Source organism: Poeciliopsis prolifica, unplaced genomic scaffold (assembly GCF_027474105.1).
Source record: "Poeciliopsis prolifica strain line A6 unplaced genomic scaffold, Auburn_PproV2 SCAFFOLD026, whole genome shotgun sequence".
NCBI classification, from domain to species: domain Eukaryota; kingdom Metazoa; phylum Chordata; class Actinopteri; order Cyprinodontiformes; family Poeciliidae; genus Poeciliopsis; species Poeciliopsis prolifica.
Window position 1 is genome coordinate 6537754 of NW_026562401.1, and position 17537 is coordinate 6555290.

General features: G+C 40.8%; 1 protein-coding gene across 2 annotated transcripts in view; it reads left to right on the forward strand.

Annotated features, from left to right (window-relative positions):
• Positions 1-17537, forward strand: part of LOC129371063 (nectin-2-like) — a 112581-nt gene that overhangs the window by 25990 nt on the left and 69054 nt on the right. For both annotated transcript variants that reach the window (XM_055047423.1, XM_055047424.1), the window contains exon 2: positions 14569-14678. In XM_055047423.1, coding sequence (XP_054903398.1) covers positions 14569-14678 — 110 coding nt within the window. The remainder of the gene's footprint in view (positions 1-14568; positions 14679-17537) is intronic.

A 17537-nucleotide genomic window follows, 5' to 3' on the forward strand; every position in this document is an offset into this window, starting at 1 on the left:
ACAAACATGTCTGCTAGACTGCAGGCTAAAGGAAAAACAAATTAACTAACCATCTCGTATTAGCCCATTAGTTAGTCTGTAAAGAGCATAATGAAGTTGTAACATTCTTTGCCATAAAATAAATAAAAATGAAACCTTCTCATATATTTTGAATGTGTATTTTCTAATTTTGCTAATGTATCGGAGTCTGAGTGAGGATAATGTGTTGTAATGTTTGCAGTAGTAAGAATGATTTTCACATTTAAGCAATTAGGTCTCACTGTTTCTTTCTGTTTTACTATAAATTTTATGAAACTGATATTTTTCCTCTTAAGTTCAGTAAGAATGATGGTGTCGTGTCTTTCAATAAGTACAGATTGACTGATAAATGTAACTTGTTTTTGTTTTTCTTTTTTTCCCCTGCCAGTCAGCAGAGGTTTTTGTGCTTAATCTACTTCAGTTAATCCCATTTTCGTTTTTATGGTCTAAACTGTAATTTTCAGCTAATGCTGTGTCTCGTAACACTCTGGAAGCATTGTCGTTCTTTATGGTTCACTGAAAGGCTTATAGTCTCTCTATATTATGGGAAAATGAGGTTTTTATTGCTTTTGGATTGAAGATTTATTTTTACTTTCATGCTGGCAATGTTTGAAAATCTGTTACCTGTGAGCCCCCTTCGTTTCGGGAAGATTTTACTCCGAGTTTCCGAGGAGGAAAACGTCAAAGAGAAAACAAAAAGTGCCTCAGTAACTGTTGATCAACTAAATCTCATTCCACAATCCTTGCTGGTTTATTTCCTATTTATTGATCAGCGAGGCTAAAGGAAGAAAATCTATGCGTAAGCCTGGCTGCAGGATATATGACCAGCGCAGAGCTGCAGTCAAAGAACACAGTCTGTAAATGACATTAAAGTGATTTCAGATTGTTTCTGCACTGCCACATTATGGTTGTAGTTTGTCTCCGACTTTTCCACATTCTGCTGCCTTGTCGCAGAAGCTCAAGTAATTAACCAGGCAGAACGTTAACCTGCTACGTCTACAGTCTGTCTAACGAGAACGCGTCACTGCAGTGAATGGGATCTAATTGGGCCAAAATTAATTCCAGTTAAACAATCACTTATAGTGGGATGAAAGGAGCTTTAATGGAGAATCGCTGCCAGTTTGTGCAGTTATTCTTTTCCCACTATTAGAAATAATTTATGAAGGCTTTTTGACCTTGTCCCTTTTTATCTGCAGGTTTAATAGCTTATCACGCCATGACAGAAACAGACTGAACGGTATTGTTCTCAACTTTATTCATTTATTAGATTCCTCTGCGGCAACCTAATTATGTGAGCGCTGCGTCACTGCGTGGATATTTTTTTTCTTTTCATTTTACTCTCATCTTTTCTGTGGATTTAAATAATTGTACAGTTTCCTAGGATAAATGAAGTTTTTCTCTCTTTTTTTTTAATGTTTCCACAAAGCCTCCCTCTGTATTACTTCATTTTAAAAGTCCCCATTCATCCATCCTGCCACATGTCTTTACTTTCTTCAGTATAATTGTGTTTAACATAGTGGCTTCAGGGAAAATATCAGGTTATGCTCCCGTCTTGTTTGATCCGTCTCCTTGAGCTGCAGTTTTGTCTATCGGTTGTTCATTCAGCCGTCTATCAGCTTCAAAACAATACACAATGTTCCCGAGGCAAGTTGTCATAGTGACTGCTCATCAGAGAGTAATCAAAGTTGATCTAAACATTACGTACAAAGGGAGGAGATGGAGGCAGAGCGGGGAAGCAACCGTGAGCACAAGTTCACCATGTTTCTTTGTGGTGTTAATAAAGCCTGAAACCTCTCTTCCTTTCCGCCTCAGTTTCATTCCCTCCCTCCGTCAGGAACGCCTCCTCCTCCCCCCTTTATGCCAGCACTGATAGGTGGAGCGTGTTGGTTTCATACAACCTGCCTATTTTTCTCACTTCAAGACAAAAGGCCATCCCCTGCCAACCCCGTCGACTCGCTGCAGACCAGCGGAAAGATAACTTTGGTGCATACAATGAAGCTGCGCTAATATACAAAGAATGCCTCCTTTTTAACTTTTAATTGCTTTGGTTATCTTTTTGTCACTCACTCATGTCCTTTTGTTCTGTTCCTCAGCATCCTGCGTGCCTGATGTTTACTAATTGTTGCTATCTTCCTGCCTCATTGTGGCTTTGCTTGTTTTTTTTTTTGTAATTCGGAGGGAGTTGTGTGTTCTCATTGTGCTTTGAAAATGCAGGTGGACTAATTAGATATTCATCCTTTTTACTGTTTGAGCAATTAACTGCGGAGCTCTGCTGAGATGAGTCACAATCACGATGAATCCTAATAACACTGAGGTTGGTTATTCCAACCCATGATTATTTAAAAACTGAGATTCACATTGAACCACAACCTTGAGTAAAACAATCACGGTTACAAACCGCAATAGATAAGTTACAGTTACAATAGTGCTTCAGTGGTTCACACACCCAATACACCTTTAATTAAAACTCACAGTGGAAACAAACAGCCTTCCTTATTTTCACATTTGCTGAAATATCTTTTCTGGCCTTTTTGCTGCATGTGCAGAAATGAATGGTGATAGGAAGTGATGTCACACTGTGCGAAAGAAAAGTCTCAATGTGAAACCAATCTATTTCTGAAGTACAGACTTAATGACTTAGAGCTGATATTTTTATCCATCTTTAGGCTGTTGAATAAGCATTAGTGCAAATAGCAGGACTAGCATCGCAAAGTCTCCTTACAGAATGTGGATGTCTTATCTGGATAAGAAATGTTGCCTTCCTGTTATCTGCTAATTAATCTTGAACTCTCTCTTTCTCAACCTGAAGAAATAACACACTGGTCTCAACATTTCATGGAAATATTTGGACCTTTTATTCACAGTAACACACTCTGGATGGTTTCTATGTTGCTTTGCTCTAAATTGAGCAACTTCTGGCTCATTTCTAATGTTTTAAGTAGTTCAAGTGGCTCTACTGCTTTCCTCTCAAACAGAAAAGCAACAAATATACACAGATGAAGAGGAGGAGAATCCGAATGACTAGTCTCTGTTTTAATGTAGGCACTTTTTTCTGGTTTGATATGTTTTAGAGAAAAACTGGGACAAACTGATTTAGTTGGGCTGATTCTGTTTTCAGAGTTTTCGCTCTTTCTTACTACGATTTGAAAACAGAATTACTTTTTTATGAGTTATAGGTGGCGCTGCCAACCAGCCTGCTTTATTTTTCTCATGGGTAAAACATGATGAGGCGTAATCAGGAGCACACAGAACCGGGTCAGGGCTCGACGCTGAGAATAAGGATTTACAGTTAGTGAAACTCTAGAACCTGTCTTGACTTGCCGTTTAAAGGACTTTAGACATTTAAGTGGATTTAAAACACCTTGTAATACCTTGAAACTTGTGACCTGCCCATTTCTACCATTGGATCTTTTTGTTTTGAGTTAAATCTCACAGAGTAGCTCACTGCACTCCAGCTGGTTGTTTCTGTCGTACGATGGCCAGAGTCATCGGTTAATCACAATATTGCCACACTCCTCCTTGTTTGTTTGCTTGTGGTGGCTGCCTGACCTTCTGCCTCCCATATGGCTGCCATTCATTTGGTAACATGCTGCGCGATCCTCCTGACAGAATGACTCTGCGAACAGCAGCCTTCCTCCATAACAGCTCGGCTTTTTTAATCCTTTAATGTGTGACATAAATTAGTCTGGCGTCTCGCCCTCTGCTGCAAATGAGCTGGGACTTGTCGGTGGTGTTGACCGACGCCTGCCTCAGTTGGAGACAAAGCGGCTGCAAAGACCCAAGGTGAAATAAAGGTGAATGTGGGCAGAGAGAAACCTGTAAAACACAACTGTGTTTGGGTTCGAACACTAAGCCGAAGAGGAATTCCTCTCGCCTCAACAGACGGCGTGGTTATTTTTTAATTCGGGTTGAGCGAATGATCACACCCCGCCTGAAAATATCCTCTCCGACACCTTGGTAGGGGAAGTGTTGTTAGGAAGGCGAAAATAGGACGCATAATCACATTATGTTTGTGGCTGACTGACATGCTGCGGAAAGGGTGTATGCACGCTGAAAAGATGAGGAAGGAGATAAACATGAGGACGCTGTCATCTTGGGATTTTTGTGGAAGTACCTGGCACTTGTAGCGTCTCCTGATCCGTTAATTCACGGCTATTTTCGATGCGAGATGCTTTCAGACTCTGGAAGTGCTACCAAACGCACAAAAGGATGCACTCAAAAGACGATTGAGGGGAAAGCCGTGTGATCTGTCGTTTTGATTTATAAGAAGGTAGAAGGCTTCAGAATGCAAGATGGGGAACAGATCGAGATATTTCAATGACACTGACTGCAGACTTATGGGAAAGTCATTTCCAAATCTTTGGATTTACATTTTCACACCTGCATTCTGACTGCAGAGCCGCCACTATGACCACCCGGCTCCAAACTCAATATTACATGCAGCGCTAAAATAACATGCCCACTCCAATTACCATGAGGAGTGATAGCGAACAGAGCCAGGCCGAAGAAATCAGGCAGGAAAAGAACTAGAGTAAAAGAAAGAAAAAAAACAAACAACAGCGTATATATTCAGAGAAGAGCTGAATGAGCCAGAGGGATGAGACGGATTTATTCCAAAATGAAAAGACAGGACAGAGGAGGACAGCACTGACGGAGGGGGGGAGGCAGGATCCGTAGAGGTAGAATGATGTGCTGGGCCCAGAAACAGACAAAGCAGAACCAGAACCCGCAGGGGAGCCGGGTGTCTGTCAACCAGTAAGTTATTCAGTCAGTTGTTCACTGGGCTGTCGTTGTGGCGATGGCAGGACGGCACAGAAGCAGACGTTATTTGTTTGTCACAGGAGGGTTGTGTCCTTTCTGTCCACACTGGACGACTTGTTACAAGCAGAACTTAACGCTTGAAAGCATCACATGATGGTCATGAAAGCCTCGTGGCTTCATGCTGTAATATACCAGAGACAGGAAGTCTCCTTGACCACTTCTCCCCCAACCCCAGCTCTCCCTCTCTCTCTCGTTCAGCGCTCCCCTCCTTTCTGAGTAAGGTACAGTGTGGATGTTGGTGTTTATTAATAATGAAGAGGTGAGGGGAGGTGGAGACCTCTGCTTTCGTTCCTACTCTCGAATAAATTATTCACTCCTGGTGGAGAGGAGAACCTCTACTGCGTGAGAGCGTTTCCTCCAGCGCCGCTCTGGATGTGGTTTTGCTTTTCCAGCAGTTGTTGGTGTGGAAACGTGTTTTGTCTCTGCGTGACCACAAGTCACTTTAATCCCTCAGGTGTTTTATTTGTGTTCCTCCTGGCCTGGCCCATGCTAAATCATTTAAGGCCTTGTGACTGCTGCTGGCTTATGGATTCATCGTCCTGCTGGTGTCTGTGCTGGATGGGCCTCTCCTGATTTTTTCCTGGGTTTTAATTCCAGCCTTAGGATTTCTGTTTTGGGCCAGTTTGACCAGCAGCTGGTCTGGTATGAAATATTTTATTTGTTACGGACGGTGAGTGGTGGATGTAAGTGGGAAGTCCACAGACGAAGCTGTTTGGAGGAGCTTGTCGTCTTTTTTTAACATCTTGTCAAGACTCACACAGCTGAATGTTCTGAAGGTCTCATTTTTTATTTTTTCACTCCTTTAGGCTTTGAGAATATTCCTGATTTTATTACAATAATAATCAGTATAATTAGTGAAATTAGGAAACTTGATTTTAACATATTTTTCAGGGCTGGATAAGGATGAGAAACATTAATTTATTCACTGTCTTATTGTCTAAATTCCATCTATAAATTTGTTCATGCATTCATCCTTTCATTCATCTCCCTTTCTGTTCATCCATTATTTGGATTATCTCTGTTGTTCCAGTCATTCATCCATCAGCTCATCAATCTTTTCCTCTATCAGTTCATTTTTAATATTTTCATCAAGCCAGCAATACACCATCAATATTTTTGTTGCAGCCATCGTTCTGTCATCAGATTGTTTGTCCGTCCGTCTCTCCATCATCAATTTGGTTTAATTATAAATTGCAGATTCACAACTGACATCTTGTACAATCTACAAAATCTTAATATTGAAATAATATCAAGTAGAGTTCAGTTTTCTTTTGTGCTCCAGTGACTTTGTGACTTTTACATTTTGGACATCATTTGGGTCCAGTTTGAGAATCTGCTGCCATGAGACTCTGTCCACCTGGTTGGATGTTATATTGGTGTTAAAAAAATATAAGTTCATAACACTTGGAATGTATAGTGCTCAAAGTAGTCCTCAGCAATCTGAATATTGCACACTGAAATTAGAAAATACATGTGCAGCTTTAGTTCAGTTTACATTTAGAAATAGTCAAATTAATCAATTCATCTTCACTTTCAAAGTTGCGTAGTTGCAAAGTTCCAATTTGATCACTGCAGGTAAATTCATTTGCCAACTAGAAGAAAGCTCTTCTGTCTTAGCAAAACTAAATGGTTGCTTTGACTCTTGCTTTGCAGATTCTTCCTCAATGTCAAAATCTGTGTTTTTACTTTGACAGTGGGTCAAAGATGGACCGAACAGAAAATATGTTGCAATCCGGTGTTGTGCGAAGTGTAGAGCAGGATGTCAGGTGTTTGTGAAGTTGAAGTTTTTCATAGTTTTGAAAGGACGAAATTAGACCCTTGTTCAGAGTTTTGTAAATATCCCCAGTGGGTCTCTCTCTCCTGATGTTGATACACTTAATTAAAATGGCAAATGCTTATTTTTGCAAATGATGTTCGCCCAAGTCCTCGGGCATGTTTGTTATAAACAGCTAAACGAAGAGCATGCAGCAGTGTGCAGATGCATTTGAATATGTGCAGACACACACCCTCGTTAAGCTCACACACTCATACCTCCTGGTGCAGATCTCTCCTCCAGCTGTTCATTTCTCCTTGGCACTTTGAAGCCTGTTCATGTCTCCCAGTGTCCCTCCCCCTGATCCCCTCTTTCTCCTTCACTCCCCTTCTGTCACATTTCATGCATTTCTGCTTCCTTTCCTTATTTCTGTCCAGTTCCTCTCCTCTTCACTCTCTCTTCACACTTGCACTCAGTCTGTTATCAGATATTTCATCACTGTGAACAAAGTGAAATGTCGTACTTTTTTCTTTTTGTTTTACTTTTTTTTCTCCCTCCCCAGCTCCTGTTGCATCACAAAGATTTTATTCCACCTGTCTTTTGTGTGCAACCTCTCTGTAACCGTAAACCTTTTATTTATATTCATTTTTCTCTATTGCTTTTCTTCACCAGTAGGGCGTCTGTGGTGATATTAGTGTCCATCTCCTGTGGTAGCCTTGAAGTCTTTGAAGTATGCCTCTTTTATCAAACAAAGGGGCTTTTGACTCTGCTGCTCTGTAGAGAAAAAGCATATTGCATGGATGCATTAATATAGGATGTCATCGGAGAAGTCCATAATGTGACTTCTAAAAGTAGCCTTCCCATGTGTTATTGATTAGAAAAGGCCCTTTGGAAAGGTCAATGAGAATACGAGACACATCTCAAGTCTTCATTTCCTGGTTTTATTCTTGGCTTGTCAAGCTGCCTCCCACTGTCAAAACTAAGCTTCATCCAGAATCTGCTCTCTGCATATCAAACTGTCCGCATCTAAATGTGTGTGTGAGTGCACATGGGCTGGGAATGCGAGTTAATTCATTGTCGATTTGTGTGTGTGTGAAAGTCAGGGAGTGGTGATGTCTGATGGGAGTGGTGGGCAGGCAGGCAGGCACGCAGACAGAGCGGCTGCGTTCAGGCTGATATCTGCAGACCAGCAGCAGTTTCAACATGACACACGCATTACGTCGCAGTATCTGCTTTGGTTAAAAACAACGCAAACATCACACAGAAGTCAGTCACGCAGGCAGGATGGGAGGCATTGTTATCTAAAGTGTCAAAAAGCACACTTATACCAGCTTTAGTGGCCAGTGTTTTTGACAGTTTTGGACTTTCCGTAGCTTTGTTGGATGGATGGCCGGCTCCCCAAATTACAGTCACACAGCCTTCGATGTTGTATGTCGGCAAGTAATGGAGGAACGGATGGAAACAAAAGGGCAGAAATGTTGATGTACAGAACTGCAGCTTTAAAACTCCTCATATCTGACTTTTAGCTTTGAGTCAGAAACTTTGTCTCCGAATTGATTTAATTTTTAATCAAGTTAAAACAAGCATTTATAATAACTTGTATAACTGTTTTGATGTAAATATCAGCAGAAGGTCTTTCCACTGTGCTTTTTGAGAAGAATTGGTTACCAGTGGGAATCCAATGTCTCTGTTCTTATTAAATGTCCTCTGGTTACATTGTGGGTTCAGTTTGGGTGTGCCGTTTGTGCCGCGGTGGCAGATCTAACCACACTGGCTAATTCAATAAGTCTGTAACAAAAGGAGATGTTTGTCATTGGCTCGGAGGGTTTGACAAGATTTCCATGGGTGCAACCCACATACTGGATTCCACTGCTATGTAAATTTATTTCTTTACATATGTGGAAAAATCTGATGGGAAATAAACGGTCTTTCTTGTGGCACCAAGATACAGACCTTGCACACTTGTTAAGTTTTTAATACTCCATTCTTCTTTTCATCTATTCATCCTTTTGTCATTTCATCTGTCGGCCACTCATCCTAATTTCTGATAATCAGGTAAATCCTATTCTGACAATTTGTAAATTTTACATGTTCCATTTTTAAAGCCTGAAACTGCAGAAACCACGGCTATAATTCATGCTGAACCTTTGTTTTGTTGTTTGAAGCTAAAAAGGAGTGACATCTCTATGAAGTTTAGCCTGGAAAAGTGGAAAAGGGGAAATCTGTCCGATGAATGAAATGGAAGTAAGGCTTTATTGGCCAGGTTGTACTAAAACGTTGTATGTTTAAAGGATTTTGCAAATCTAAGGAAGTAAAAGATAAATGGTCCATTCTTTTCACATCCAGGAGCAGACAGGGAAAATCTTTGTTCTTTGGATATCCCAAAGATTACCTAAAAGCACCAGGTTTAGCAGGACATTCCTCTGTGGGAGGATGAATAAGCCAGCGTAAAACCTTTTGAAAATGTTTTAAAATTCATTCTGGAATGAGTGAGAATCCAAAGAAGACAGGCCAATTTCTGTTCCTGTTGGAGGGCGAGCAGCTGCAGACTAAAGACTGAATCTTTGTAGTTCATTCTCAAACAAATGATGTCCATCTTGGCTAAAAGTTGCAATTGTTATAAGTAATTTGTGCTGATGGACTAAATGTAAAATGATCCCCATCCTAATCTAATTAAGATCTTAAATATAAGATAAATGTCTCCTAAAGCACTCATGCTGAATTTCAGACCATTTCAAAACAATTTAAGCCTCTCAACACAAAAAGACAACCTCTCATAATCTTGGATCATTATCAGAGCCTTGGTGCCAGTTTCTTAAACAGCACAAAATTGCTCATTGGGAGCTTCTCAAAGCTGTGTCTGGCAGAGCTCCTGTTCAGAAACCACATGTATTCAAGGCGTCTGCAGAAACGGAGGCTGTTTAGTTGAAATATAACCCAGGCTCTTGAACAATGGATAAACAAAATGATCCAATGGCTCAGCCTTTGGTACTTCTCCTTAGCGCTGCTTTTCTCCCATATTCAAGGATGCATCGAGTCCACAGTTTGCTCCCTACTCTTTGACTGCGTAGTAAATGAATAATATCCAGTTTATTCACAAGTTTTCAAGAAACTACAAGTCATTATTCGGAAACTTTTCCTTGAGAATAAATGATCCTGCTTAAGCTGCTCTCCATACTGCTTGTACAAAAACGTTCTGCGGCAGAGCAGAGGGTGAGCGCTGTGGAATAGGAAAATAATGGAAATGGAGAAATTCACACAGACCTGTGAGAATAATGAAAAGTGCAGAATGCTTACTGAGACAGCTGTGTGCCGGAGAGGCCAAAGGAAAAACACACCCACATTCTTTCTGCGGCGTTCCGTCTTAGACACGCTCGCACTCTCGCACAATAGGCCGGTTGGAAGCAATCTTCAAGAACATGAAGAGCGGGAGGGGGACGCTTCATTGTAGCCCACCTGGCAGCGCGAAGCCGGTAGCTTGATGAAATGGCAGAGCCACTGAGCTCTGAAGACTAGTAGATATTTTAGTTGACGGCCTGCACGCCCTGTCCCCTAACATTGCTGCTTTTCTTCAGCATTGCGGCGATCAGGCAGAGGACGTGAATGCCATTAGGCATCTGAGACAGTCTCCCAGGCAGCGAGGCAGGCGGACACACACTGATAAGCGCATTTTTGGTTTTAAAAGCCACAAATGGGCTGCAGAGCAAATTAGAATTTGTGGGAATTTCCCCCCCCCCCCTTTTTCTCACTCTTGCCTCTTATAGCTTTTTCACAGTTTCACTCTGTTCCTTTATATGCACTGTGATTTCCCGTGAGCGCTGCGTTTCCACTGGAGGGACCTTTTCCAGAAGCCAGGGTGGCTTTATGGAGCCATTGTTTCATCTATTCCACAGCAAGAACAAGGACCAAATCAGGTGTCGGTCAGGTCTATCCAGCTTTCAAAAGGTTTGGAGGTACTATACATCAGTAATAAAGTGTCAGAAATCAGAAAACTTTTTCATGATCCAAGTCAGAACCGGGGCAGTAAATGGCTCTAGTTGAAGGGACCTTTACAGTTTAGCTTTAACATTGCTGACTTGTTTAATGTTTTAGAAAGGCTATCCTTTTCAATAACTTAACTGTACAATATTAAATTACACCTTTGTTTGGCAAACTGATTTAAATCCAGTTATCCAAAATGAATTTCAGTTAAAAAAAATCTAAGGAATAAATCCCTGCATTCAGAAATACACTTGCAAACAATTTTATTGAGATGTTATGTTAGAAAGTTGTGAAGATGCACTTTCTGAGACAAATTTAAACAATCAGTAAGTTTGCACAGTTAATTCCCCATTGGAACCTGTTGCACATAATTTAGTGATCTGAATGTCTAAAACATCTTTAGACTTTACATTTGTTCTAACTATTATGAAATAATAGAAGTGGCCTGGGTAAAATTGTGATGGGGCTGAGGAAAATGGTTGTGGTCACACAGTGGAAATGTGTTCGCTTGTGGAGTCCACTCTGAATCAATTTCCGCGCTCTGATTCTCTCCCACCGTCATCAACCATCACCTCTTCATTTATAGTCGCCTTTTCACTTCTTTCTTTTCCTCTCTGCCAGACGTCTTTGTCCCTCAACTGTCTCCTATTAACCTTGTTTACCGCTCACAACGCCTCCTCCTTCCCTCAACACGTTCTCTCTTCGCTCCCTCTTTACGTCCTCTATTCCTGGCGCCAACGTTCTGTTCACACCCTCTCATCCTCACTTTTCTTGCATCCGTCCTCCGTCACTTGTGCATTCCCAGGCTGTCTTCCCTTCATCTCATCATTTTATCCCACCATCCTTCCAGCACACACCCCTCTCAGATTCATTTTCCTCTCCGCAATTGAACGGTGGGAAATATGGAAATGTCAGCGTGACCAGGCTGGAGATCAGAGTGAGAGGACTATGTTAATATGGCAGGGCTGTCACAGCGCCATTAGCATAAAAAGTCTGTGTGCACGCACATCATGTGGGAGTTAAAGACATAATGATAGGTGACAGTACTTAGGTTACTGACATCCAACTACTTGAGAAGGTTGAAGAGTGCAGTTTTTGGATCGGATGCTTCAGGTTTTACATATTGGCGTTTATCTTACCTGCAGCCAACGGAGGTTTAGTAAAGTAGAGCAGCAATGACACTCTGCTTCTGGTCCTCTCTCTCTTCTCCTCTAAATCTTCTTGCTCTCCTTCTTTCTACTCCTCCTCTGCTTTATCCTTGAACCGTCTTTTGTTCCCCAGTTCTCTTTAGATTTTTGCCAGTCCCTACCTTCTGTTGTAGTGTGACCACTTTGTTCCAAATGTTTATACTCTCAATTAGCCTTCTGAAACGCATACTTGCGTTTCAACATGACACACGCGGGTGAATGTAAGCGTTTTATATTCATATTCATGCTTGAACTTCTCTTCCTGTGTCTCCCCCTTTAGTGACACTTTAAGTTTTCAGGGTTTTTATTTTTTAGAGTGTGTGGGAGGAGGGGCTCTGTTATGAAGGTTGAGGCTGTGTAATATTCATTTCTCCGGAGGCTGCAGGAGTCTGAGGCCAGCCTGTCTCTCCTCCCCACTCTGACGGGAGCTGATCTGTGTTGTCTCCTCTCATTGCAACTGAATGACTGATGCCAACCTGCCTCCATCTTGACCCCACGTTGCCTTGTTTGTGCATCTTGATTGCGCACACAGGACAAACATGCCTGAACTTGGAATATTTTTACTGTTGCACAGTTGCTGTGTTTTTCTTTTGCACAGGTCTAGGGGTAGCAACAGTTTTTTTAAAAAGTATTTTAAAAGCTCCAAAACTGTGTAATTACATTCCTTGTAAAAGCTTAAATGTTAACATATTTTCTCTGTTTTGTAAACATAAGCTTTAAATATAGCGACACGTGATGTTTGGATTCATAAAAGTAGCAAAAAGGGAAATATTACCATCAAAAGAGACACATTTTGATGTAAAGCAGAAGTACTTTAAAACAATATTTATGTATACACAAAAATTAAAGCGTCTAAAAACATTTAAAGATAGTCAACCTGCAGAAATCAAGTAGATCATCAGAAAGATATAAAGATGTTTAGCCAATGTACTAAAATTAACCAAAGTTAAAGACCTATAAACATCAAATAGAAACTCATATGTTTGTATTTAGTCACACAGATTACTGTGACAGGTTCTTCACAGGTTTGAATAACTTCTTCAGCTGCTGCTCGCATTCTCACTAAAACCAAGAACATGGAGCATCGCCCCAGTTCTTAAAACTTTACCCTGGCTTCCTGTAGCTCTGAGAATCATCTTTAAACTACGATTAGTTTATAAATCACTGAACAACTTAGCATCATTCAGTAAAGACCTGCTGTCATTGCATCGACCATCCAGACTGTTCTGGTTCTGGTCTGCTCTGCAGACCCAGAACCAAACAGAGAAACACCATTCAGTTTCCATGCTAACGGCTAAAAACCCACTTGCTAAATGCCACAGTGTTAGCCTGCTAACCTTTAGCATTCCATGAGCTTTAGATGATACCTTAACACATTATTAACTTTATCTCACTAGCATTAGCATACTGAGTGGGCTGGAAAGTCCAAACCGCTCAATGAAACCTATAATTAGCAAACCGTATGCTGAATGAAAGGACAATTAGAAAACCACTCTGGATAAATCTAGCAGACTTTGTCAATACACCCAAACCACAGTGTAATAAAAGGTTTAATTTTAATCCAGTTTTCTCATTTTCTGCTTCGTTGTGTTCTTGCGGCTCCAGTCACACAAGTTGACCAGAGTATTGTTAGACCAGGTCAGGTAGATAAATCAGAAAAATTGCATTGCAAGATCTATTTTGGGGGTTCCTCACAAATATGCAGGGTGTTGTTGACGTGCCTGGTTTTTGTGTGTCGGGACACGGGGGAAAATGTTCCATGTTTCACCCCAAAAAGGATCAGCGCTGCTCCCACCGGCTGGTTAGCGCTGTCCAGAGGTTTCTCTGTGGCTACAAGGGGGTTGTTTTGTGGTTGCAAATTGGGCTGGTGCTGTGAGAGCTGATGTTATTCTAGGAAAGTCTTGTTTTCCTCCACTTTCCCACTCAGTCTTTCATTCCTTCTGCCCTCATCTCCTCCTCTGTATTGATATTTCATATCTCCCCTGAGATTTGGAGATGTGCTGTTCATTGCTTGTCAAATGAGAGACAGCGCTGCCCTTATCTAGTCGTCTCTACGTTTCATGCATGTTCAGCTTCGACTCAGCTGCGCGTTTCACATTAGTTTCAGTGCAGCAGCTCTGACACGGCCCGAACTGGTGGAGCTGGTCCTGCAGCTAATTGTGCTGCATATCTGTAGCTTGTTGGCAAACACGCAATCGCTCCACAGCAACGCCTGCAGACATTTTGAAGTTGTGCAACTGCAGGTAATCCATTCTTTCTTAAAACTGGTGCCATCTTGCTGACATAAACTAATGTGGGCTTATTCACACAAGTAATTACATTTTCACAGAGACCTGCACACACAAACAGGCGCACACACAGAAAGAGGAGTAAAACTCTCCCGCTCTGTATTTCTCACACTGAGAAAAGCATATTTATTTTGACTCTGCTGTTACACAGGAATGTGTCGGCACAGCAAATGGCAGGCTATAGAGAGGCATATCCCATCCTGATGATTTATGACCTTTGTTCAAAAGAAGACTGGTTTTCATTTTTTTTCCCACTGCACATTTGCCCCCCACTTTTTTTTTTTTTTTTTTCTGAGCTACTTCATCCACATGAGCAGTCATGTAGACATACCAGCCTCTTGGCCTACTTGCCTGGGTTCACTAATATTGTCCTCTGTTGTACCAGACAGATCCACACAGTCCCCATTTATCATCAGGCTTATTACCGACATGATTCCTGCGCTCCCTTTCTCTCTTTCCTTCCCTGGTGTAGGAAATGACTGTGGCTAATGTTTTTCTCTCTCTTCTTTGTTTCATGCAGGGACGTCGGGTCAGCGGGTGAAGGTGGAACCAGAACTAGCTTCTTATCCCGGCCAGACGGTCAACCTACGCTGCGCCTTCCCGGACCTGACGGGGATTCAGCTAACAATGGTCAGATTCCCATTTCTAAAATGAAATTATCTTTTTTTTTTTTTTCTTTTCTTTTTTCCGTAAATCTGTATTTGATTATCTGTGTTCAGTGATGTGCTCATATCTGCTGTACACTTTTGGCTTTCTTCACCCAAACATTACAGCATATTGCTGCTGCCTTGTGGCTCAGTAATTTGGTGAAATTGCTTGGAAATAAAACGGGGTTTCTGCAGGGTCTTAAAACCTCATAAGGCTCCAATTTATTTATTTTCCATTTAGGGGTTTTAAGAAGTCTTAAATATGTTGAGGTTTTGAATTTCATGAAGTGTCATATTACATTTATACATGGCAGCTATGGCTCAGGGGGTAGAGTAGTTGTAGGTTGTAGGTTTGATTCCAGCTTCCTCCTGTCAAATGTCAATGTAGACATTCAACCCCAAGTGGCCCACCGAGCTGCATATGTGTGTATAAATGTGTTTTATACATTTAATGGCTCTTTGAGGTGTCAAAATGACTGGAAAAGTGCTTTAGAAATTGAGCCCATTTCCCATTTGTTTGTACATCTTATTTTTGAGAGAGGCACCAGCAGCAATCATTGAGTTTTTGTAGATTAAACTTGTTGATGCTGAGCGAGTTTTCCTCTGATGCTGCAATCTAGGGATAAAGATCATATACAAAACGAATATAAATGTGGAGGAGCAGATAAAATGATCACAATGTTGAGTTTAGAAAGAAATAAGTATATTTTTAAAAAGCAGGAACAGAACACGCTCACCATTGCCAGATATGGAAAACGATGCTAAGCTTGCTTACTGGTTTTTAGTTGGAGATGAGACAACATATAAAGCACCCATGTTTTTTGGCAACGTTAAAGAATACTGCCATATAAATTGATCTGCCAAATCTACTGATGCAGCATCACTCTGACCCACGTTGAGAACACAAATATGCTATTAACACGCTTGCATAATCTGTTATGATACCCTCACAACACACAAAGTAGTAAAGGACAAAGGAGCAAATTACTAGGCGCTGCAAAAGCAGAAAAAAATGGCAATGCTGGCCAGTGGTTGATATCCGGTACTTTTGTTTACAACCACTTCATTCAGTCCTATTATGATAAACAATGAAGGACAATAATCACGCTCTGTTGCAAATGGCTGTAAATGCCAGTCCTGCTCTGGGTAGCTGTGTTGTTTAAATTAGGAGGCGCCGGTGAAATCGATTAATGAAAATCTAATAATGAAGTGTTCAAACATGCCGAAGAAAATGTATTTCTCTCAAACAGCTGCCAGAAGCTCATTTTGTTTTGCATAGCAACCAAAATGGCAACAATTGACACAAATTTCCAGTTTGGGTCACCAGGTTTGGTTGCGTCTTTGCTGTTTTGTGGTTCTTACACTCGTTCAACCAATCGAGTCCAGAGAACAATATGGAAACACACTTGCTCAAACCGTAATTGCTCATGGTGTGTCTCCAAAAAATAATTCATGGATATCTTGGCTGTAGTTCACCTCATTGCTTAGTTTTTAGCAGAAACTCTTTAGACCGCTGTAGAAACAGCTGAGACCTTCCTCCTGTTTGGTTTTTGGCTTCTTCGCTTTTCCTTGTTCATTGCTCTTCAAAACCAGTTCACTGACTCTTTAGCTACCGTCAAAATATTATTGTTTCGTCCGAAATACACAAAATATTAAGTGGCTCATAGAGGTGATGAGGCCTTTAAATCAAATTTTGGTAAATTTTACTTAAGTGTTTAAATTGAGTTTGTTTTTAAGTTGTAGGATTTAAATAAATAAATGTTGTGATGAATGCTGCAGTAGGCAACATTTAATGAAAAGGTTTTATATATTTGTTAAAACTGTCTCTGACAGATGATCTTACTGGACAAAAATCTGCCATATGCATAAATACGCCATTAAGACAAACAGCCAATCAGAGCCAAGAGGAGGGTCTTGGTGCTGTCAATCACAATGTGCTGCTCACATCCTACTCTGCACAGCATGTACAAGCTCAAGATTGGTGGTTTTATGCAGCTTAGCTAATGGAAAAGAAACATCAGCTAAGCTGCTAATGCTAATGGCGAGGAAACAAACCAACATTCCAGGAAAACGGCTATTAAGAAAAACAGATGTAGCACAGCAGAGAGCAAGGGGGAGAGTGTGGGCATCGCCTACATGAACTTCATTGACAGCGCTACGTCCTTTCTCTGACTGGTTGTTTCTGACTGGTGCTGTATTTCTGCACAGGGAGAAGGAAGAGGAGCTTGTTTTTCCTTTTGTTTGTTCTTTTTAGATTATCTGTCTCATACTGCACTATCACAATATACCAACAGTTTCAACAAATATGTTTTAAAAACATACTTTTATAAGTTGTCGATTGCAGCTTTAAAGTCTTGTACTTAATCTCCTGAAACTTGCAGAAACTGTGTAGCAGTTTCACTGCTATAATTTATGATTGTTACATTTTGACAAAACTTTAAAGTTTTGTGCAGGTGAATAAAAACAATTCACTGAACTCAAAAGATCTTCAGTTCAGCTTCATGTGCCGTTTTTGTTTTTAATTAGCCAAATTAAACCTTAATCTAACAAACGATTGCTTGCAGAAATCATTCTAAGGCAGCCAGTAGGTTTTTATGACATTTGAGCTTAATGTTTTATTACTCTAAATAAACAACACTAAGCTTCATTTTGCTTCAGGGGATTGAATATGGTAATGGAAGCCACTTCTTCTACTAGTTGCATTTAAATGAAGTGGAAGTGCACAACTTTAGCAGCTTCCCAGAGAACAGCTGAGAGTTTTACTCCTGGAAATATTCCCATCCATATTCATACCTGCTGAACTCACCTGATTGTAATTCTGCACGTGTTGCTCCGTGTAGTT